The sequence below is a fragment of the Corythoichthys intestinalis genome, chromosome 20 (genome assembly GCF_030265065.1).
Source record: "Corythoichthys intestinalis isolate RoL2023-P3 chromosome 20, ASM3026506v1, whole genome shotgun sequence".
Lineage (NCBI taxonomy): Eukaryota > Metazoa > Chordata > Actinopteri > Syngnathiformes > Syngnathidae > Corythoichthys > Corythoichthys intestinalis.
In genome coordinates, this window is record NC_080414.1 from 6,018,906 (window position 1) to 6,041,782 (window position 22,877).

The 22,877-nt window shown below is 38.8% G+C and overlaps 1 protein-coding gene across 1 annotated transcript; it reads right to left on the reverse strand.

Moving 5' to 3' along the window:
* Positions 1 to 2,105: 2,105 nt before the first annotated feature.
* Positions 2,106 to 21,819, reverse strand: mtmr6 (myotubularin related protein 6). The gene is made up of 15 exons (XM_057825069.1): positions 21,612 to 21,819; positions 16,170 to 16,301; positions 15,917 to 16,079; positions 13,869 to 14,026; positions 13,437 to 13,565; positions 13,184 to 13,318; positions 10,860 to 10,992; positions 10,674 to 10,783; positions 8,386 to 8,511; positions 8,256 to 8,305; positions 6,275 to 6,368; positions 6,092 to 6,198; positions 5,804 to 5,938; positions 5,604 to 5,730; positions 2,106 to 2,725 (listed from the first exon to the last, which is right to left on the reverse strand). The coding sequence occupies exons 1-15, from the start codon at positions 21,633 to 21,635 to the stop codon at positions 2,369 to 2,371; spliced, it is 1,980 nt and encodes a 659-aa protein (XP_057681052.1). The 5' UTR covers positions 21,636 to 21,819; the 3' UTR covers positions 2,106 to 2,368.
* Positions 21,820 to 22,877: the final 1,058 nt, after the last annotated feature.

The following is a 22,877-nucleotide window of genomic DNA, read 5'->3' on the forward strand; positions in this document are numbered from 1 at the left end:
TTTTACGTCCACATCTATAAAGAATTCAGGGATTTAAGCATTTATTCACAAGAATTTTCAACGTAAAAAGCTATTTGTCTGTGTTTCCAATCGGTCATTATGAAGTCTACGACTGTATTTATTTATTTTTTAATTGGAAAAAAAAAATCTCCGATGGACTGAGGGCACGAAGTTTGAAGCGCGAAGTAGTGAGGCCTCGCTGTACTCACAGCTAAAGGTAGACTGTGCTATTAGCTCAGTAGTCAGCACACCCGACTGCCACAGTGCTTTATCACAACAGATTGGTTTATTTACATTTCAAAAACTAGAAGCCATTCGTTTACGAATGTGATTGCACTTAAGTTTACATATTTAACTGTTCAGATATTAAGATTTGAATGAGGCAAAATAACATGTTTTTTCTCTCAAATATATTGTTATAATCATTTGTTTCAGATGTACTGTAATTATTTTCTGTAAAAAAATTAATTTGGTGTTCAAAAACTCTTTTTTCAAACGTGAGTCTTGAAAAAGAGGGGGTCGTCTTATAATCAGGGCCGTCTTATATTCGGCCCAATACAGTATATTTCCCTGCACTTGCTCTATAAAATTAACATTTACTGACCATCACAATGTTATTCATTTCTTTTAGTGTTTCTGAATGCTAAAGAGTTGCATTTTTGAACTAATTTTTGTTTGTTCCACATGATAAAGTGTCTGAGTGAGTGCTCGTCCGAGACTGGTGATTTCAAACTTTTTGCTAGGGGTTGTAGTATGCAGAAGAACTGTGGATTCGGATGATTTTGCAGATTACTTGGTTTATTTTTTGCTGGGTGTTGTATTAGGAACATATCGGAAAATAGATAATACTTTTTTCTAGGGCTGTCAAAATTATCGCGTTAACGGGCGATAATTAATTTGTTTACTTAATCACGTTAAAATATTTGACGCAATTAACGCACATGCCCCGCTCAGACATATTTAAATGACAGTACAGTGAAATGCCCAAATGTTGATTGTTTTATGGAGTTTTGCCGCCCTCTGCTGGCGCTTGGGTGCGACTGATTTTATAGGTTTCAGCACCCATGAGCATTGTGTAAGTAATTATTGACATCAACAATAGCGGGCTACTAGTTTATTTTTTGATTGAAATTTTTACATATTTTATTAAAACGAAAATATGAAGAGGGGTTTTAATATAAAATTTCTATAACTTGTACTAACATTTATCTTTTAAGAACTACAAGACTTTCTATCCATGGATCGCTTTAACAGAATGTTAATAATGTTAATGCCATATTGTTGATTTATTGTTATAATAAACAAATACCGTACTTATGTACAGTATGTTGAATGTATATATCTGTCTTGTGTCTTATCTTTCCATTCCAACAATAATTTACAGAAAAATATGGCATATTTTATAGATGGTTTGAATTGCCATTAATTACAATCAATTAATTTTTAAGCTGTAATTAACTCGATTAAAAATTTTAATCGTTTGATAGCCCTACTTTTTTCACATGAATCACAGATTAGTCAGTAAAAATGTTAAAATGTTGTTCCTTGTCCGACCGGTTTGACTGATTTTGTTGCTGTGAAGCTGTGTGAGCGTCTGGTTTATTAGTACAAGCGACCTCCATTCAGGGTCATCCATCAGAACCTATTGTCCTGGCAGACAGGAGCGAGAATGGGATTTGGGATCAATTCACATTAGTAGGTCCGCTTATCTGATCAATGTGAGATGTAAAATAGGATCAAATGATCAGTAGTGGCAACTGGTGACAGCTGAGCCCTCTTCAAGGTTTTAGAGCCACAGCTGCTTTATCCAAAAGCAGAATGACGGCAATAATGAGCAGGGTTTTTTTTTTTCGGTTTGGTGTGATTTTCGTTTTGAGGTTGTGTGAGATTAGACTGGCTGAAGGCCCTCAGTGGGGATGAAAATCCATGAGTTCTTGTGGGCTTGAATGTATTAAAAAAAAAAAAAAAAAAAAAAGGGTGGGGAAGGATTACTGACGTAATGTGATTAATGTGAGATTTGTCATCAAATATTAGGACAACAAGCAATCGACCTTTTTAACATCAATCATATAATTAGACGCACAATAAAAAAGTGAAAGCACATATTTCACTGTGGATTAATTTATTTCGCTATAGTGCGTCCCAACATTCATTTAAAAAAAAAAAAGAAAAGCAAATGCATTGCTATAGGTGCAACATGATAATGAGGCTTTCCATAGAGATTTAGACTATACAGACATAGACATGGCCCATTTAGGACCATTTTATAATCGGCATGTAATCACATTGAAAACAAGAGCTTCTCCCCATACACTTTTCAGTAAACTGTTATATTGCACCTGTCCTCTCCTCATAATGCCTCCTTTTCTCAGCAGGTCATGCGTGCCACTCCAAACTCCAGACTCACTACAGCCGGTTCCTCTTTGGCCACATCGTTATTGTAGGTCCCTTCAAGCTCTCCGTAGCTCTGCTTACGGCTCTCGGTGCCGCTGCTGCCCTCTACTGTCCGCTCGGTGTCGGCGCTCTCGGTGGCCTCCTCGCCGATCTCCTCGTGCTCATCTTCCTCCTGCTGCCGACGGGCCTCTTTGTGATTGACAGGCGCTCCCAGAATGAGAGAGTCGGGGCGCGGCGGGAAGGGTTTGTCGAGTGAACGATGCTCCCTGGTCGGAGTGGCTATGGAGAGTTCGGCGCTCACGACTGGTGTCACGCCAAGCTGTTGGAGCCTCTATATGCAATAAAAGAAAATCAGAAAAAATGACTACAGGTATTAATTATGGAATCTTCACAGTCAACCAAGGGCGTAGGTTTGTTCTCAATATTGGTAGGGACCATATAACAGCATAACCTGCATGTACACTTTTTGCTGTGGACAGGACACTAATAAGACCAAAAAGATTGAGGGAATGGGAGTCAGGGCAATATTTTTCAAGAATATGAACCTAATTAATCGATAGGCCAAATGATCAATGCAAAAAAAACTATTGACCTAAACTAACTTTTATGTGTATTAGTTCAGGTGATACACCGTTTGATTCAAACTAAAGGAAACGGGTCCGATCACGTCATTTTCAAAGTATCAGAATCGGCAAAAAAATATTGTTGGACATGCCTTTTTTTAATATATATATATTTTTAAATTAAATCGTTTTCTAATTGTATTTAACGTTACAGACAAAATGTCTTACATTCATCCAGAGTCTTTAGTTTTGGCTTAAAGTAGGGCTATCAAATTTATCGCGTAAACGGCGGTAATAAATTTCTTTTAATTAATCATGTTAAAATATTTAATGCAATTAACGCATGCGCTGTATGACCCACTCACGCATTGTCGCGTTCAATCTATAATGGCGCCGATTTACCTATATATAGAGTTAACAGGCAGCATAAAATGAGTTGAGAGAATTTTGACAGTCTTTGGAACCTCTTTTTAATTGGCTAAAGCCTTAAAATCACTCTCTCAACAATTAGAAATATCGTGGGAAGCAATATTGGGAAGAACAGTAGTGGTTGATCTTTTCCTTAACACCCTAAGTTACTTCCCAACGCAGAGAAGATATATCAATTGGTGCCACTACGCACAGTCATGGTTGCACTTCCCATCATGCATTTGGGCAGAACAGTTAAATGGCTACAGTATCATTTACTGTAACAAATACACTAGATAGCAATATTTAGTCACAATATACAAAGTCACATTTATCCTTTAAGAATTACAAGTCTTTCTATCCGTGGATCCCTCTCACAGAAAGAATGTTAATAATGTAAATGCCATCTTGAGGATTTATTGTCATAATAAACAAATACAGTACTTATGTACTGTGTGTTGAATGTATATATTCGTCCGAGTTTTATTCATTTTTTTCTTAATGCATTGCCAAAATGTATATGATAGGGAAAAATTATTGGGAATGATTGGAATTGAATCGGGAGCAAAAAAAAAAAAGCAATCGGATCGGGAAATATCGGGATCGGCAGATACTCAAACTAAAACGATCGGGATCGGATCGGGAGCAAAAAAACATGATCGGAACAACCCTAATACTAACTTTCATGTGTATTAGTTCAGGTGGTACACCGTTTCAAACCTATATTTTTCAAAAACTACTAAAGAAACATTTTGACAGCCTCCAGAATAAATGTCTGGATTTTTTTTAGCAAATTTAAATTGCAATTATTTATCATAAATTATATTAACATAGTGAATGAATACAAACTTGTTTAAAAGCTCTTACCTATCCAGGAATACAGAAAATAAACATGTCTTAAGCCCACTCAACATTATCTGACTAAATACAGTAAATATAACTGAAAAAACGTATTAGTCAGACAATAACATAAATAAAAATGGAGCCTTCCTTCAGGTAAAACACTACTGCTTTTGTCCAAAAGCACAGCCAAACTCAACAAAAAATGAAATCCGCTTAGGGCTGCTTTAAGACCACATAAATAAAACCAAATAAAAATTGGGGAGAAGGGGTTAAACCTCAGTTTACTACATTTTTCACAGTTGAAATAATGTTAACAGTAGAAAACACATCTAGGAGGACACTTCTCTCTTCTCTCAGGACTATTTACTTACGTTTGATCATGGACCGAAATGTAGAAAAGTTCTCCTCAGACACATCCTGCCAAGTTAGCTGCACAACAACTGCACGCCGCTCTCTGTTTACGTCTTCGCCGTGTAGTAAAGCATTATTTTATGCCATGTTCGTGTTGACCATGTGGCAGCTACGCGCTCCTCGACGTCGGCCGGTTTGGTCGGCGGTACTCTCCAGCTGCTTCCCTGGCGAGCTCTCCTGTCCGTAGCAGGGGAACGAGCTGTAACTAGCTCCCCGCCGGGCGGTTTGCCAATCGGCGAAGACGATCGACATCCCCGCCGCTGTGTGAAATGATCCGGGCTAGTTTTGTGCGATTTTTTGCTTCGAAAAGCGAAAATAAGACTTGGAGAACTAAGCCACACGATTGCTAACATATCATGTTACATGCTATTGTTTAGCCACAACTGGATTCATTATCTTATTACTATTCTCGGCTCTCCCGTTCGCCATCTGTGTTGTTGTAGACACTACTTTCGGCGCGCAAGAGTGACGTTACTCGTTAAGAACACGTCACGCAAATAAACAAATCTGATTGGACGATTGATTTTGTACCTTGCTCGAGAGGACGTTAATGGGCTGGGTCCCAGACTATTTCTCACAGTGTTTGAAAAATACAGGGAGAATAGTCTGGCTGTGCCAGGCAAGGAAACTGCTTCTTAAGGCAAAACACTACCGCTTTTGTCCACCGGCGTCGCTAAAATCGACCAAAACTGTAAAGTTACATAGTACTACAGTTGGGACTGCTGCTCAATCTGTATAGTTTAGTCACCAACTAGTGGCAAGACGTTAAATTGCAATAGCATCTTGGCGCTGAAGCATTGAATTAAAGACTATCACGTCCTTATTTGCATCCCAATAGATGGCGCGGTCCATAGTTGTGCTGTGGAGCCATGGTTTAGAATCACTACGCTAGACTACTGAGCAAAAGTCATTCCTTCAGTTAACTTTGCATTAACAAAGCAATCATTTTTTTATAAAAACGAAATTTAGTCCAAGTTCGCTTACACTCTCCAGTGCTTGCAACTTGCTCTCCGCCATCCGACTGTTCTCCCTCCCAGTCAGGATGGTCTTCAGGACAGACTGCCGAGGGTGCATAGAGCGATCGAACTGGTGGTACATGTTTCTCCAAAACCTTGCGCACAAATGGACACGTATGAAAATCAGACTGCTAGTCATGTGACAGAGCTATAAAATATGGTACAAACTTGAAATGGTAGGGCAAAGTGGAGGGCTCAAGCACAGGGTGCGTCTCAGTGTACGAGAGGCTGTAGAACGGATTCAAGTAGTTCGATTTTTCACTCATTAGATGCGCCCACAATGAATGAGTCCTCTCTCTTAGCCTAGAAAAAAAAACAGTCATAGGAAAAATCACAACAAATAAAGATTTTTTTTGATGACCGAAATTAAACCAAACATATCTATCAAGTTTGCCATTATAAAGGCCAGTTAAGGATACTATCATTCGTTTTCAGTTGAGAGCATTGGGGACTCACTGCAGCTCTTCTCTCTGCCTCTGGTTGTTACCGAGGAAGTTTCCGTATTGACATGAGTGGACGTGCTCGTGGATCTGAAGCAGGAACCACTCGCTAAATTCAAATGCCTGGTGAAAGGAGTAAAAATGCATGTAAAATCTGGATAGAAAATAATAAAAAAAATCTTGCATGCGGGACACACACCTGAGGGAACTGCTCAGATAGCTGCCAGACACATTCAAGGAACTGAGTGAAGATGGGAGACACTTCCTTTGGGTCTCCGTCCAATTGATCACACCTAGGTTACAGTTTATATTCATGTGTCAACTGTTCACTCCGACAATGCTGCTCTACTGTTGTATAATTTGGTCATTTCATGTAGCTAAATAAGGTAATCAATTTTAGGAACACCTGTCATTAATGTGCAATGTATTTCTACACAACTATTGTACATAGTACTGTAAATCTATTAGCAGTGTGCCAAAAAAATCGATTATTAGATGCATCGAGATTCGACAGGCGACGTAGGACCCTGAATCATAATTGAACTGAAAAGTGGGGTGCCTACTAAGATGGCACACCCGTAATATCTATATCTAAGAATATTGTTATGTTTCCATAGGCAAGTACTTGACAATGCCATCATGCGAGATGTCAGCCAATCCTGTGAGGACTTCAATAAATCAGCATTTCTAAATGATTAACGCCACTTGTGAGGTTGCTATTTCTTTGGCTTTTAATGTCATCATGAAAGAATACGGCCAGTGATGTTTTTATCCTAGTGTCTTTTTGAAGTTACGAACTGAAAAAAAAAACGAGCAAACATTGTCTATACCATTTATAAAGGTGTTATGATCAAGGGCGTAGGTTTGCATCGGGACGGTTGGGACATAACACTACCAACTTTTCAGGATTTTCAAATTGTCCCCACCAACTTTTAAGCAACCTTATTTGCATTATACAGCTATAAAGGTAATTTCGATTGTCTTCCCATATGTTGTAAGGATAGAATAGACCCTACCATTATTAGGTGAATTATTTTCATAATGTTCAGGCTTACATTTATCCCTTTTCACTTGCTGAATGTGCCGGAACATTCCCCCCCCCCCCTTAAACACACGCTTGATTGGCTGATGACTTAACCCCCTTCCCTCCGCCACAGAGACACCCACTCACAGAGCCCCGACAGATTCATGTTATGCTGCCTTTTCCGCCCCCTTTGAAGAAGAGGGATATTAAAAGTTTTTTTCAGCCAGCAGCAGCTATTCTAAATTATTTAAAATGACGTCAATGTTATGGAAGTGGGGGAGACACCACTAATTTTGCTTCTGAAACTCCAACCTGCATCAGAGTTGTGTGAACTTGCTAACCTACAAAACTACTGCGGTCAGGCCAGCCTCCACAAGGAACAATAAAGTCATGCTAGCAGTCGCTCATTTGGATCATTGTTTGCATTATGTGCATTACGGTAATGCAACACGGGGGCTTCAGAGTGCAAGTCCATTTATCTAAAAAAACAGGGAACTATCCAAAAATGGGTCCACTTCAGGGGGACATGAACTGACATCAGAATTTCCTGAAAGTACTTTGGTTCGAGTCTTGGGGTAGTCTAGTATGCCTCGGATGTAGATCAGCCCTTGGATATCTCAGATTTTTTTTCATTAATTTTCTTTCCTAAATCACTTTCATATTACAATACTTTAGTTTGAGGCAAGGGGTGCTCTAGTGTCCCCCAGAATTTGATCCATTCTTAGATAACCCTTAACCCTTAACCCCTAACCCTTTTTTAATAAAGGGACTTGAGCTTCAAAATGTTTCTTTAGTAGTTTTTGAAAACAAAGGTTTGAATCGAACATTGTATCACCTGAACCAATACACATGAAAGTAGAAGTCAATCCAGACTAGCCCTGATCCCCGTTCATTAATCCGGTCTTATTAATGTCCCGTCCCCAGCAAAAAGTGTACATGCATGTTATGCTGTTATATCGTCCCTACCAATGTTGACACCAACATTGGTTATGATGCAGGCAGTTTGAGTGTGAAACAACGTTGGATATTTCACTTTACATTTATTCTAATAAGCAAAATAAGAATGATGAATGTGTTCAAACTACAATTTTTCCAAACGAATCTTGAAGTGTACTTTTACAAATCAGTTAAAAATAAAATGGCACCAAAAACTTACCTATCTGCAAACTTGTGGCCGAAGGAGATCCAGTCTTTTTCTATCAGTACCTAAAAAAAACAGAAAACAAGATGAGAACGACAAAAGTACTGTAGGACACAATAACATCCGAGGAATAAGTGGCAGTTACCATGAAACCCTTGATGGTACGATAGTAGGGATCCATGAGTAGAGCTCCAAGGGAGCAGACCTGCGCTGTTCGATCCCACCCATCAGAACAATGAACCAAAACGCTGGCTCCTTCCTGGGTCACCGCCTAGTGGTTGGATGGCACAGTAGTTTAAAAAGTGATGTTACTCACACTATCCAATGATGGGGTTTCTCTCTAAGGCATTGTATGTCTAATACAAAACAAAAAACGGATTCAAATGTGATAGTAACACACCGCATTTCAGGTTTATCAAAGTAAAACTGAGCCACCACTTTAGGATATTTAGTCATTTACATGAACCTAGGAGATGCATTGTGTCAGCTACATCCAATTCTTGATTGTGGTAAAGTACCGTACACGCATGCACAAGTCTACAAAAAAACTACATTCACGCATGTTACTGCACTTTGACGTTCTTTACTGGATGCAAAGCTCGGAGCCATCATTGCACGTTATACAAAAAAAAGCAGAATGGTTATAACAAAAAAAGCAGAATGGTTATAACTGTCCATAAGATCCACTCATTAATGACTTATAATCATAAGCCTTTATTACCATAATTTTCAGACTATAAGTTGCTACTTTATTCCCTCATTTTAGTCCGGTGCGGCTTATTTGTTGATTTATTGGGTTATTAGTAGGGGTGCCAAACGATTAAAATTTTTAGCCGAGTTAATTACAGCTCAAAAATTAATTAATCGCAATTAATCGCAATTCAAACCATCTATAAAATATGCCATATTTTTCTGTAAATTATTGTTTGAATGGAAAGATAAGACCGAGATGGATATATACATTCAACATACGGTACATAAGTACTGTATTTCTTTATTATAACAATAAATTAACAAGATGGCATTACCATTATTAACATTCTGTTAAAGCGATCCATGGATAGAAAGACTTGTAGTTCTTAAAAGATAAATAAAAATAATAAATAATAAATAAAATATATAAATATTTATAAAAAAATATAGAAAATAAATAAAAGATAATAACTAGTAAAAGTTATAGAAATTTTATATTAAAACCCCTCTTCATGCTTTCGTTTTAATAAAATTTGTAAAATTTTCAATCAAAAAATAAACTAGCAGCCCGCCATTGTTGATGTCAATAATTACTTACACAATGGGTACTGAAGCCTATTAAATCAGTCGCACCCAAGCGCCAGCAGAGGGCGGCAAAACTCCGAAAAACACAACAAGTACACCTTTCACTTTGCTGTCCTTTTAATATGTTTGAGCGGGGCATTTGTGCGTTAATTGCGTCAAATATTTTAACAGGATTAATTTTAAAAATTAATTACCGCTCGCTAACGCGTTAATTTTGACAGCCCTAGTTATTAGGTAACACTTTATTTGACAGCTACATCATAAGACTGCCATAAGACCGTCATAATTATGACATGACACTATCATGGGCATTAATGAATGCAAATGACTAATGTCATCAAGTGTCATCCTGCAAATTATGTCGCTAACTGCATTTATGTACAGCTCGGATCTTTTACATCCATTCAAAAGTGAGATAATTTACCTGATGATACAAAAAGATATCTGTCATAAGCACTTATTAATGCTCATGTCAGTGTCATGTCATAATTATGATGGTCTCATGACAGTCTTATGGCGCCACTGTCAGATAAAGTGTTACCAAATACCATAACTGGCAATGAATGAAACAACTGGAACAGTAACTGAAGAAATAATTAGCACAGAACAATGAGAAATGTATTTTGATTGTTGTAGCGTTGTAGCATCTGTAGCATGCTAGGAGGCATGTTGGACGACAACAGTGTTGGCCGCAGATGGCAGCATAGGTTGACTGTCTCCCTCAAGGGAGCAGTGATGGCCAAATGAAGCTTTGCAGCCAATTGATTCAAAGCTTCATGGTGGTTCATTTGGTCTTATGACAGTCTCAAGATGCCGCTGTCAAATAAAGTGTTACCGGTTAATATCTTTTGGTGTAAATATCCCATAAAACAGTAAGGGCGGCTGAGGCTTATAGTCCAGTGCCGCTTATCTATGAACAAATGTCGTTTTTGTGTCAAATTTGGTGGGTGGCGGCTTATAGTCAGGTGCACCTGATAGTCCGAAAATTACGGTAGGTTTGAATCCTGGAACTTACTTTGTTAGGATCCAATGAAAATCTCTACTCAAATTAAGAATTAATTTTATATTTAACATAGTGATTACAACCATACAACTTCATTTTAAAAATCCTATTTTAATTAAATAAAATTTACACATATTACTTTTCAAATGTACCTTAGCGAGGAAGATTGCTGCATCCACAACAGACTTTATATGCCTCAACCAGCCGCAGCTTTCCAGTCCTACCAGATAGTCACTCATGGAGAGGGACCGAGATCCAATCACTAAGGGACACATACAAATCAAGCTTAAGTTTACAGTACCACAGTGAATCTTTGATGCAGTAATTCAATTCTTTACCTTCAAGCAGTTTCTGCAGGCTGGTCCTCATTACATGGATGTTCTCGATGCCCACAAACTGGAAGCGAATGTTGGAGTAGTTGTCCTCGTTCTCATAGCCTTTGCCCGCCGCTCGGTTGGCGAGTGCGTTGAGCTGCAAGATAGCGGTAAGATGAAGAGCTAGCAGTTTAAAGGGAGTACAATTTGGAACATTTGTTTTTTCATGGCTAGTATGCAAGTAGTTCGGTCCCTAGAGGGCCTGCCAACCCATCAAGAGTGAATTACAGTATTCATTTCTGTGTTGCACCAATTGTGGACACTACTTATTAGAGGTGGGAATCTTTGGGCACCTAACGATTCGATTACGATTACGATTCAGAGGCTACGATTCGATTATAAATCGATTATTGATGACCCAAAAAAAAAAAAAAAAAGGACTAATTTACTATCAAATTAACAGTTAAAAACAATAAATAATATACTCAAATCCCCATTCTGTATCAGCAGCTTTAAACTACATTCAATTAATTTAATGTTGTAAATCAACCGTTAAAGTTGTTAAAATTGCTCCTGTTATTCCATAATTTCCCTTTTGTCTACTTTCGACATGTTAACGTTTTAAAACTATTTTAAAGATAGATTCAAGTCAATATTTTACCGATTTAGGAGTATTTTAGATAAAAAGTTAATTAAGTTTGCTTGGAAGGGTCGCTACAACAGCCTTGCAGGGAAGTCTACTGCTTTAAGAAGGCGACCGTTTACTGAAGCCCGCATCTAGCTTTCTCTACATGTGCTGCTATCGCCACCGAGTCTATTCTACATCTAATCCTATATAAATATGATATCTACCTTAACATTATGTATTGTGGACGTACTTTGTAGCAGCTTTCGGCAGCAGTCAGGTTTGTTGTTTTTTTTTTTTATCTCGCGGCATGAGTTGAGCTAGAGCCGTGAGTTGAGCATTGGCATTACCCGAGGGGCCGGGTAATGACAAGCATGATGTTTAGCTACACTCGCTCCATTCCTCATTGCGTCCCGAAGACCGCGCGGCGCGCTGAGTGTGTTTTACTTCCGCTTTACTTGACATATTTCAATAATCGGAATTTGGATGTTTGTGAATCGTTCTCGAATCTTCCACGGCCAAATCGCGAATAATCTAAGAATCGGAAATTTCGCACACCTCTACTACTTATGCTTGTAGTTCCGTACTTATTCATGCACCAAATTCACCAAAATTCATATTAGGGCAGTAACTAACGATTATTTTCATAATCGATAAATGCCACTTTTTCCAATTACCTTCAAGATTTAGCTTGAAGTTGTTTTAGACATGTTGTAAGTAACAATGAAGACAAAATGGATGACTATTTCCTTCAAAAATAGTATTTTATTACAGCTTCCTGACGTAACTGTAGCCTACAACTGGACTGTTTTAAGTACGTAAAACGTGTTCTTAACTTTTTAATCAAGGTTCTGAGCATCAAGCATAAAAAGAATTTCTCAGTATACAAATAATACAAAAGTCCTGTTAATTCAAATAAAACAAAGGGCGATTGACATTTATCTTGTGGACAAAGCGCTGATATAAATTGTGTCAATGACTAAGCCTCCAAATGAACAGGCAAACTGTAATGAATCCGTTCTCTTTATCAAGCAGTTGTTCATAAATACAAACCAATTTCAGCTCTGTTGGATATAAAAATGCGGATGTGCTTCATTAATCTTGGTGTGGCACACTGATTGACAAGAAAATTTGAAAGTGGCACTCCACACCAAAAAGGTTGCATGGTTATATGAATCGGTTTATGTGTGTGATTTCTTTGTTAAAAGAAATGGGAAAACTTTAAAATCTAACAATAACTCTAGTGCTAATATGCTTCTCCAAAACACAATACAAACGGACACTTTAGACACTGATTAGCATCTTCGCTAACTAGCTTAGCGCTCTGTGCTAAGTAGTAACGTCTCATCAACAAAGAATACAAACAATACAATCGGCTTCATTGACTCACCTCTGACGGAGGCACACTGGATCTATCACAAAAAGATAATCTAACTCTCGACAGCTCGTAAAGTTATTGATTCAGCAACCCGACCAGGCTAGCAGTGATCCCTCTCTCTCTTGCTCTAATCAGCGTGTTCTCAGCCTCACATTGCACACAAAGATCCAAATGGGACTGCTCATAGCTGCCGGCAAAAATCGATTATCAAGTTCGTTGGCAACTAATTTATCAATCGATTTTAATCGATTTAATCGATTAGTTATAGATTAGTAATACATATGATGCTATCTTTGTGCAGATCACGGTTGAAGCAGAATAATCAAAGCAGACATCGGGTCTTACTTTTGGCCTGGTGTCCATGACGTAAACAAATCGGCTGTTGTGGTTGGCTTTGCTGATGGCCTGAAGCATGCTCTCATCTTCTAAACAGCGTGCACTAAAGCCAGACAGAGGCTGGCTGCACCGGCACACTGCCGCCTGTCATGTACACACAATAGCCAAATAAATGAAAATATTAATCCATATCCAGACATTACTGAAAAAAATACCGCAATCAAGTAGCAAGAAGCTAATGCAATGAGAGTCAACTACTGACCTTCTTCTCTTGGTAGAAGTAAGTAAGTACTGGAAAGCGTCCTTTGCTCCTGAACTTGGAACTGCCCACAATAATGGGCTTACTGGCCGTGATGGGGACGTACAGGTCGCGTGGATATGTCTCACAAATCTAGGAAGTAAGGCATGCAAACATAACTACATTATTATTGTTTGGAAATGAACATGCAATAATGTTGATCTCATAGCGTTATTGTTGAGTTTGAACGCCCCCTTTTGGACCAACATGCACAACACTCTGAATTTTACGTTCCCTGGTATTAAACTTTCTTGTCAACTACATCAAAAATACATGGCTATTTATGTAAAAAAGAAGCAAAAATAATAAATCTTAGTGAAAGTATGCATTACACAACAGGTGCTCTATTGCAATCTACCGGTACATCACATTTTATACGATCAGAACATCATGGACCTTGTAGTCTCTGTTCACATCTGTGAGTTGCCATTGGTCGCAGGGGACGCCCATCCTCTCGAACTCTGCTCCTAAGTCAATTAGCTGCCAGCCTTCCTCACGCTGCTGGTCGTTCTGTTTGGGATTGTACGAGAATGCGTACAGCTCATCGTACGACACTGTAAAAAAGGAAGGAAATAATGGCGTTAGATTTGTTCCACAATTGTAGCCAATTCAACTGCAAGTGTTGTTTATTAAATGTCAATGGAATGTGCATGTATACGCAATGAATTCAGTGTATTAAAAAACTAGTGCTGTCAAATTTATCTCGTTATTGGGGGGTAATTAATTGTTTTAATTAATCATGTTGAAATAATTGACACGATAAACGCATGCAGGGAATGACCCGTTCATGCGTTGACTCAAACAGTTTACAATGACGCCGTTTTAGAACATTGAGAGCGAAAAGGCAGAGAAATGCGAATGGACAAAGGCGTTCATTGGACCGCGCCTTTTATTGGCTTAAGCTTTGGCAACTCTTTGACAACAAATATAAGTATTGTGGCGAACGACGTGGGGAAGAATGACAGGAGACAATCTTTTTCTTAACACGCTTAATTGAACACAACGAAGACCCGACTGTACACCATTTGCAGCCACCACTGACAGTCATGGTTGCCCAACTTCCCATCATGCATTTGGGCGGAACAGTTAAGTCGGTACAGTATCATTTAGTGAAAGCACAACAAAAATAATATTCCTATTTCACACAGGAGACGATCTTTTTCTTAACACACATACCATATTTTTCGGACTATAAGTCGCAGTTTTTTTAATAGTTTGGCTGGAGGTGCGACTTATACTCTGGAGCAATTTATGTGTGAAATTATTAACACATTATTATATCATTTCACATTTTATTTTGGTGTTTTGGAGTGACACTTGATGGTTTGGTAAACTTGTTAGCATGTTCTTTTTGCTATAGTTATCTGAATAACTCTTAATAGCGATGTTACGTTAACATACCGGCCAAATTCGCATTTCGTTGTTCATGCATCATGTAACATTATCATCCTGTACACTTATTCAGCATGATGTTCTCTATTGTTTTTTAAAAATTTTATTTTAAATTGCCTTTCAAGATGACATATCCGTTCTATGTGTTGAATTTTATCAAGTAAATGTACCCCCCAAAATGCGACTTATACTCCAGTGCGATTTATAGTCCAAAAATACGGTAATTGAAGACAATGCAGAACATAGCCTACTGTATACCATTTACAGCCACCACTGACAGTCACGGTTGCACAACTTCCCATTATGCATTTGGACGGAACAGTTAAGTCGCTACAGTATCATTTAGTGAAAGCACAATAAAAATAATATTCCTCTCTCTCAAAAAAATAATTTTCACAAAAAGAAAGGCGCTCAACGCAAAGAGAACTGGCATTCCCAATCAAAATAGCTATGCAAAATACACATAAAACTTACTCAGACTTTGCCTTGGCTAGATCTCCAATTTAAAACTCGCCATTGACACCTTGTGGTGTATTTCAATCACTACCTTACGTGGTTAAAGACACTGGAAGAACGGCAGGGAGCCCATGTGACGTCCCGCTCGGCGACGTCAACAATGGCGAGCTATTAATTTATTTTTTGATTGAAAATTTTACATATTTTAGTAAAACGAAAATATGAAGAGGGGTTTTAATCTAAAATTACTATAACATGTACTCGAATTTATCTTTTAAGAACGACAAGTCTTTCTATCCGTGGATCCCTTTAACAGAAAGAATGTTAATAATGTTAAGCCATCTTGTGGATTTATTGTTATAATAAACAAATACAATACTTATGTACAGTATGTTGAATGTTTATGTCTGTCTTGTGTCTTATCTTCCCATTCCAACAATAATTTACTGAAAAATAGGGCATATTTTAGAGATGGTTTGAATTGCGATTAATTACGATTAATTCATTTTTAAGCTGTGATTAACTCAATTTAAAATTTCAATCGTTTGACAGCCCTATAAAAAAACACAATATTGTCAAGAAACAGTGAAACCCACCAGGCCGAAGAAGGCGCAAAAGCGAGCTGTAGATGTCATGGCAGTCGCGTTCTCGCTGCACCACAAAGTGAACCACTCTGAAGTTACGACACTGAATGACCAATGGACAGCCCGAGGTGGTGAGCGAGAGCTTCTCCACAGATGCAATGTGGTGGTGCAAAATCTGCAAAGAGTGGAAGTTGTGTTCCGTTAGTACATCCTGAATTACGCAAACTGGGATGCATTTGAACTTGTAACACTGAGATCCACTCACCCAAACTTCTTGCCCAGCAGATGGGGAATTGTTGGAGCTGACCTCCACAAAGATGAGGTGCGTCGCTGTGAGGTATAGTGTGCCGCTGGTGGATTTGTTGCTGAAACGATCCAACAAGCGCACCTGCTCCACCTATAAACACACATCTCAAATAATCATCTTATGGATATATTGAGTGCATGCTAGAGCTGAAAATACTGACATTGCAACTTTTTGGGGTTTTACGATATATTATAATATTAAAACTAAAAGAATTTTCCCCAGATGACTTGAACTCTATTTTGGAAGATTTTGGTTGTCTCACCATGACCTCGTTGTATTCATATTACAGGTAGTCCTCGGGCTGCAAACTTGCAACGTAACCGACTTACATGATTTTGCCTTTTTTTTCCCCACTATTTTGTACCTACCAGTATCTTATTTTTTACTTTACTCCATTAATATGAAGTGTTCTGTCCTCAATAAACGTGAAGTTGTTCAGCTTTACAGATAGCAAACAAGGCAATTGTGCTTTTTGAAGCTTTTCACTTCCTTCACGTTTGACAATTTGTAAAGCTGTAACAGATATTTGTACACTTTTGTTCAAAACGACACGCATTTTAACAATAAAACACTTGAAACAAAACATTTGATGTTCAAACATCCATCTAGTCTGATCAATATGTAAATTTAGTACCGTAATTTTCGGACTAAAAGCGGCTACTTTTTTCCTTCATTTTGAATCCTGCGGCTTATAGTCCAGTGCGGCCTATTTGTTGATTTATTTGGGTTAATAGGTAACACTTTATTTGACAGCGGTTTCATAACATTGTCATAAGACGGTAATAATAATGACATGACTCTATCATGGGCGTTACTGAATGCTTATGTTATTAAGTGTCATCCAGCAAATTATGTCGCTAACACCATTTATGTCCAGCTTGGATCTTTTACATCCATGCAAAAGTGAGATAATTTGCCGGTTAACACTAAATGACATCTGTTATAAGCCTTCATAAATGGTCGTGACAGTGTTATGTCATAATTATGATTGTCTAATGACAGTCTGATGGCTCCACTGTCAAATAAAGTGTTACCAAATACCATAACTAGCAAATAATGAAACAACTGGAACAGTAACTGACGAAATAATTAGCACAGAACATGAATTTTGATTGTTATGTACATCTGTAGCGCTGCAGTGCATGTTAAGAGGAATGTTGGAAGACAACAGTGCTAACAGCAGGTGGCAGCAGAGGTGGGCTGTCAACCCCAAGGGAGTAGTGATGACCAAATGAAGCTTCTTGAAGCAATGAACCAATTGGCTGTAAAGCTTTATGGTGGTGTTTCATTTGGTCTTATGACAGTCGTATGATGCCGCTGTCAAAAGAAGCTGTATCCCATAATACAATGAGGACAGCTGCGGCTTACAGTCCAGTGCAGCTTATCTATGAACAAATGCCATTCTCGTGCCAAATTTGGTGGGTAGCGGCTTATAATCAGGCGCGCCTTATTGTGCAAAAGTTACGGTAGATTAAATTTGCCTGACAAAATTCCGCTAGCTTAAATGCTACCAATGCTAACGTATTTACAATTCTCATAGCAAATCGCTCACACATAGCTCAACAAACTGTAGCTGTAAACGTAATAACAAATGCATACGCAAACATATATTAGCTGAAACAACTTACAGCCTTATGTGGGCGAAACCAGAGCGCGGCTATCCTTTATCCATCCATGTCAGATGTCTAAGTCTGCTTCTCAGTCATACAAGGCAACAGTCCAGCCAGACCCATCGCTGCCACCGGAGGGCAGAGTATCCGCCATCATTAAACAAAATACAATACTTTGGACTTTTTGGATAGTTATTTAGTAGGGGTCCTTGAAGGGTTTGTTCAGACCTATCCGGAAATTTGGGTTACGTCGCCAGTGTAGGAACGGAACTCGTTGTAACCTGGGACTACCTGTATTTGCGCACACGAAGAAGAGCGCAAATCCACGCGCACAAACGAGGAAGAGCGCATTTGTTTTGTTCCCACGAAGAAGTCGCGCAGCCGAGTGCTATAGAGGGGAAAGATGACAATTGCAAGCCTGTGCGCACATTTGTTGCTTGTGAAGCATCAACAGAGGCAACACCTGTTACAACACCTTTTGTACTGTTTATTGTGCATTTTCAATTGTGGTCAAATACTTGGGCCGAGTTTATGTGATTGTTTTTGATGATGTGCGGACGCTAACTGATACATGCTAATCGATTACGTGGATTTTTATTGCTGTATCAGAAGCTAGTTATAAACGCAAATTTGAATTATTCTTATTGAAGATGAAACTGATTTAATATTTATTTGAGTTGCATTCTGCAAGTATTGATGTCATGAGCAGCTGAATAAAGTCACCAAACCGCACAGACGTCTGACATGGTCATTTCGGAGCTTAGCTGGCTGTCTCGCTAGGATGTAGCTCCAACGTCTTGGCGAGGACGGTACAAAGATGTATAAATCATGTTTTAGAATAGTTATTTTGAGATTTGGGAGGTATTTAGGGGTACTTAAAGGGTTGATTCCGACTTGCGCGGAAATTTAGGTTACGCCGCTAGCGTAGGACGGAACTACCTGTATTGTGCAGGCCTAGTACATACATACAGTGGGGCAAATACGTTTTTAGTCAACCACTAATTGTGCAAGTTCTCCCTCTTGAAAATATTAGAGAGGCCTGTAATTGTCAACATGGGTAAACCTCAACCATGAGAGACAGAATGTGGAAAAAAAAACCAGAAAATCACATTATTTTAGTTTTAAAGAATTTATTTGCAAATCATGGTGGAAAATAAGTATTTGGTCAATACCAAAAGTTCATCTCAATACTTTGTTATGTACCCTTTGTTGGCAATAACGGAGACCAAACGTTTTCTGTAACTCTTCACAAGCTTTTCACACACTGTTGCTGGTATTTTGGCCCATTCCTGCATGCAGATCTCCTCTAGAGCAGTGATGTTTTGGGGCTGTCGTTGGGCAACACGGACTTTCAACTCCCTCCACAGATTTTCTATGCGGTTGAGATCTGGAGACTGGCTAGGCCACTCCAGGACCTTGAAATGCTTTTTAGGAAGCCACTCCTTTGTTGCCCTGGATGTGTGTTTGGGATCATTGTCATGCTGAAAGACCCAGCCACGTCTCATCTTCAATGCCCTTGCTGATGGAGGGAGAGTTTCACTCAAAATCTCTCGATACATGGTCCCATTCATTCTTTCCTTTACACAGATCAGTCGTCCTAGTCCCTTGTATTAGCCTTTGTTCCTGTGGTCCCAGCTTTCTGTAGGTCATTTACTAGGTCCCCCGTGTGGTTCTGGGATTTCTGCTCACTGTTCTTGTTATCATTTTGACGCCACGTGGTGAGATCTTGCATGGAGCCCCAGATCAAGGGAGATTATCAGTGGTCTTGTATGTCTTCAATTTTTTAATAATTGCTCCCACAGTTTTTTCTTTACACCAAGCGTTTTACCTATTGCAGATTCAGTCTTCCCAGCCTGGTGCAGGTCTACAATTTTGTCTGTGGTGTCCTTCGACAGCTCTTTGTTCTTGGCCATAGTGGAGTTTAGAGTGTGACTGACTGAGATTGTGGACAGGTGTCTTTTATACCGATAGCGAGGTAAAACAGCTGCCATGAATACAGGTAACGAGTGGAGCCTCGTTAGAAGTTAGACCTCTTTGACAGCCAGAAATCTTGCTTGTTTGTAGGTGACCAAATACTTATTTTCCACTCTAATTTGGAAAGAAATTCTTTAAAAATCAAACAATGTGATTTTCTGTTTTTTTTTTTCCACATTGTCTCTCATGGTTGAAGTTTACCCTTGTTGACAATTACAGGCCTCGCTAATCTTTTCAAGTAGGAGAACTTGCACAATTGGTGGTTGACTAAATACTTATTTGCCCCACTGTACGCACACCATTTTCAGGCGATGTATTGCTCTGAAAAGACACCTCTAATTGTCATTTTGTACACCACGATCCAAGCCGGACTGCCACTTAATCCTGACCAATCACCATCCGCTACCACAATTCAATCGAAGCTGAGTAACCAGAATGAATCCTCATCCTGCCAATTTCTAAATGGCTTGCTGTCATTCGGGTTGTGGGATAACTGACTTTGTGCAAGTGGCAGAATACAACGTGGCTTGGTTGTCAATTGCAAGGCACATTAAGACAAACTAATCGATATTTACACAAACATCCAACATAGACTTCATAATATAGGTCGCAGCGTCTGGGGGAATTGACTTACTAAATAGAAATTACTCTAAGAAAAACAACAAAGCACAACTGTAACATAGTTGTTATTTACAAAGAGAAAACTAGAAAAAGTACTTTACTTATTTAGGTATTAAATTGAGACACTTGCTGTATGTTTTTACTGCCGTTAAGAGCAAAGGTACCAAATGTGATGTTTATGTTCCCCCATGCTATATGTCCTATCTGAATGTTACCATGCAAATTGATCCATGAGTTGATTATTCACCCATGTCACATGTCGGGCTTTTTCACACACAGGTTGTAAAAACCCAGCTAGGTGGTTAACTTATAAACATGCATATGGTTCTGTCGCAAAGGCTTATTTTGACCAATCATTGAGTTATAATTGCAGCAATTCTTGGCAACTCAAACATTCTTTCTGGGTTTCCTTTTTCCTGTCCTTGTCACAGAAAAGTGATGACAGCAGCTATGCTCAATACAGGAAGTCAGCAGTATATCGTCAACATTTGGGGTTGGTAAAGGTATCAATTCATTCCCCATAAAACAATTGTGCTCATTTCTTTTGGAATGCTGTAATATTGGTAAATATGTAGTGATATCAGGATTATTTGCAAACGAGTAGCAATTACATTTATCTCAATACTGTATTTTTTGCAATTAAAAATGATTTAAAGCTATTTACAGCGCCTCCCAATGGCCTCTTCGAAATCTGCAACATTCAGTCTGATCTTCATTAAATGATTTAGCCGGAGGTTACAGACTTCGACAATCCAATTATGTGCAAGTGCTGTTTTTTATGTACGAGATACATTTCTATAGTCTACTGGGTAGGATTTTAAAACCTTTAAGATAACAATCACATAATTCCAAAGTGCAACAGCAGTAATATGGTCTCTGTAGAAGAACATCACCTTCCTTCTAATGGGATCGTAATTACAAAAAATGTACAGTAGCGACAGCTTCGTTGTATCGATCAATACAATGAGGGCGTGACACTTGAAAGAGTAAAGATGAGGTGGTGCAAGATGGCACAAAACAGCTCCCGGATGCTTGTCACGCATAAAACGAACAAGATAGCGCAACATGCATAGATGCATTTACATTTGACTGCAACAAACGCATTGGGAAGCGGGTACATAATATGTAACACAAGCATATTTGTTTTCAAAGCCGAGGCCCCGTCTACTGATATTAGCTAGAAAATGTTAGCTACCTTCGGCGTTCGGATATGCTCCATGTCTCCAAGGCGTAACAGCTGTCAGCGACTTCCGAGTTCACGCAATGCCTTCAACGTATAACTCTATCATTGATACAATCGAATCAAAAATGTGTTACGCAAACATGAGGGACGGTCTGGGGTGCATTCAGTATGTTTATTGTCAATTACTTCACACTCCAGCATCCGCGTAAAGCGCGAGAAAATCAGCCCATGCCTAAAGCGGATTGCTTTTCAAAATAAGAGTACACGTGGCGCTGTCAACCAAGGTTGATGTAAGGTAGACCCTCAAATGAAATAAATCATCATATAAGTAGATATGAATATATGTTACGTGATTTTTGGTCGTTTTCGAGTTGCATTTTATCGCAACAGTTTTATCCCAACTTTATTTTGAAATGCAAATCTACGGTTGCGGCTCTATCGCAAACTTGTACGACACGTCATGCGGGTAGGAAGGCGGCATGCTGAGTAATGTAGTTTTTGAAATCATCCTGAGGAGGAGAGACAGCAAAACCAAAAGGGGTATTGGCCATGAGGCAAAATGGATTTTGCCATGTGGCAATTTTTTGCCAAATGGCAAGAGGATTTTTGCCATGTGGTATTTTTTATGCCATGTGGCAAAATGGATTTTGCTGTGTGGCATTTTTTTGCCATGTGGCATAATAGATTTGCCATGTGGCATTTTTGCCATGCGGCAAAAATTGTATGCCATTCTGGAAAATGGATTTTGCCATGTGGCATTTTTTTTGCCATGTGGCAAAATGGATTTTGCCATGGAGCATTTTTTTGCCATGGGGCATTTTTATTTGCCATGTGGCATTTTTTGTGCCATGTGGCAAAATTGATGTTGCCATGTGGCATTTATTTGCCATGTGGCATTTTTTGTGCCATGTGGCAAAATGGATTTTGCCATGTGGCATTTTTTTTGCCATGTGGCAAAAATTGTAAGCCATGTGGAAAATGGATTTTGCCATGTGGCATTTTTTTGCAATGTGGCAAAATGGATTTTGCCATGTGGCATTTTTATTTGCTATGTGGCATTTTTTGTGCCATGTGGCAAAATCCATTTTGCGGCAAAATCCATTTTGCCACACGGCAAAAAAAATGCCACATAGCAAAATCCATTTTGCCAAATGGCAAAAAAAATACCACATGGCAAAACCCATTTTGCCAAATGGCAAAAAATGCCACACGGAAAAATAAATTTTGCCACATGACAAAATCCATTTTGCCACATGCAAAAAAAATGCCAAATGGCAA

What these genes read in the sequence shown, in the direction of transcription:
- mtmr6 (XM_057825069.1), bottom strand. Translation starts at nt 21,635, where the DNA reads ATGGAGCATATCCGAACGCCGAAG. An exon ending in TCATGGACACCAGGCCAAAA is followed by an intron (nt 10,993 to 13,183) that starts GTAAGACCCGAT and finishes GCTATCTTGCAG; the next exon opens with CTCAACGCACTCGCCAACCG. An exon ending in GGCCACAAGTTTGCAGATAG is followed by an intron (nt 6,369 to 8,255) that starts GTAAGTTTTTGG and finishes ACTGTAACCTAG; the next exon opens with GTGTGATCAATTGGACGGAG.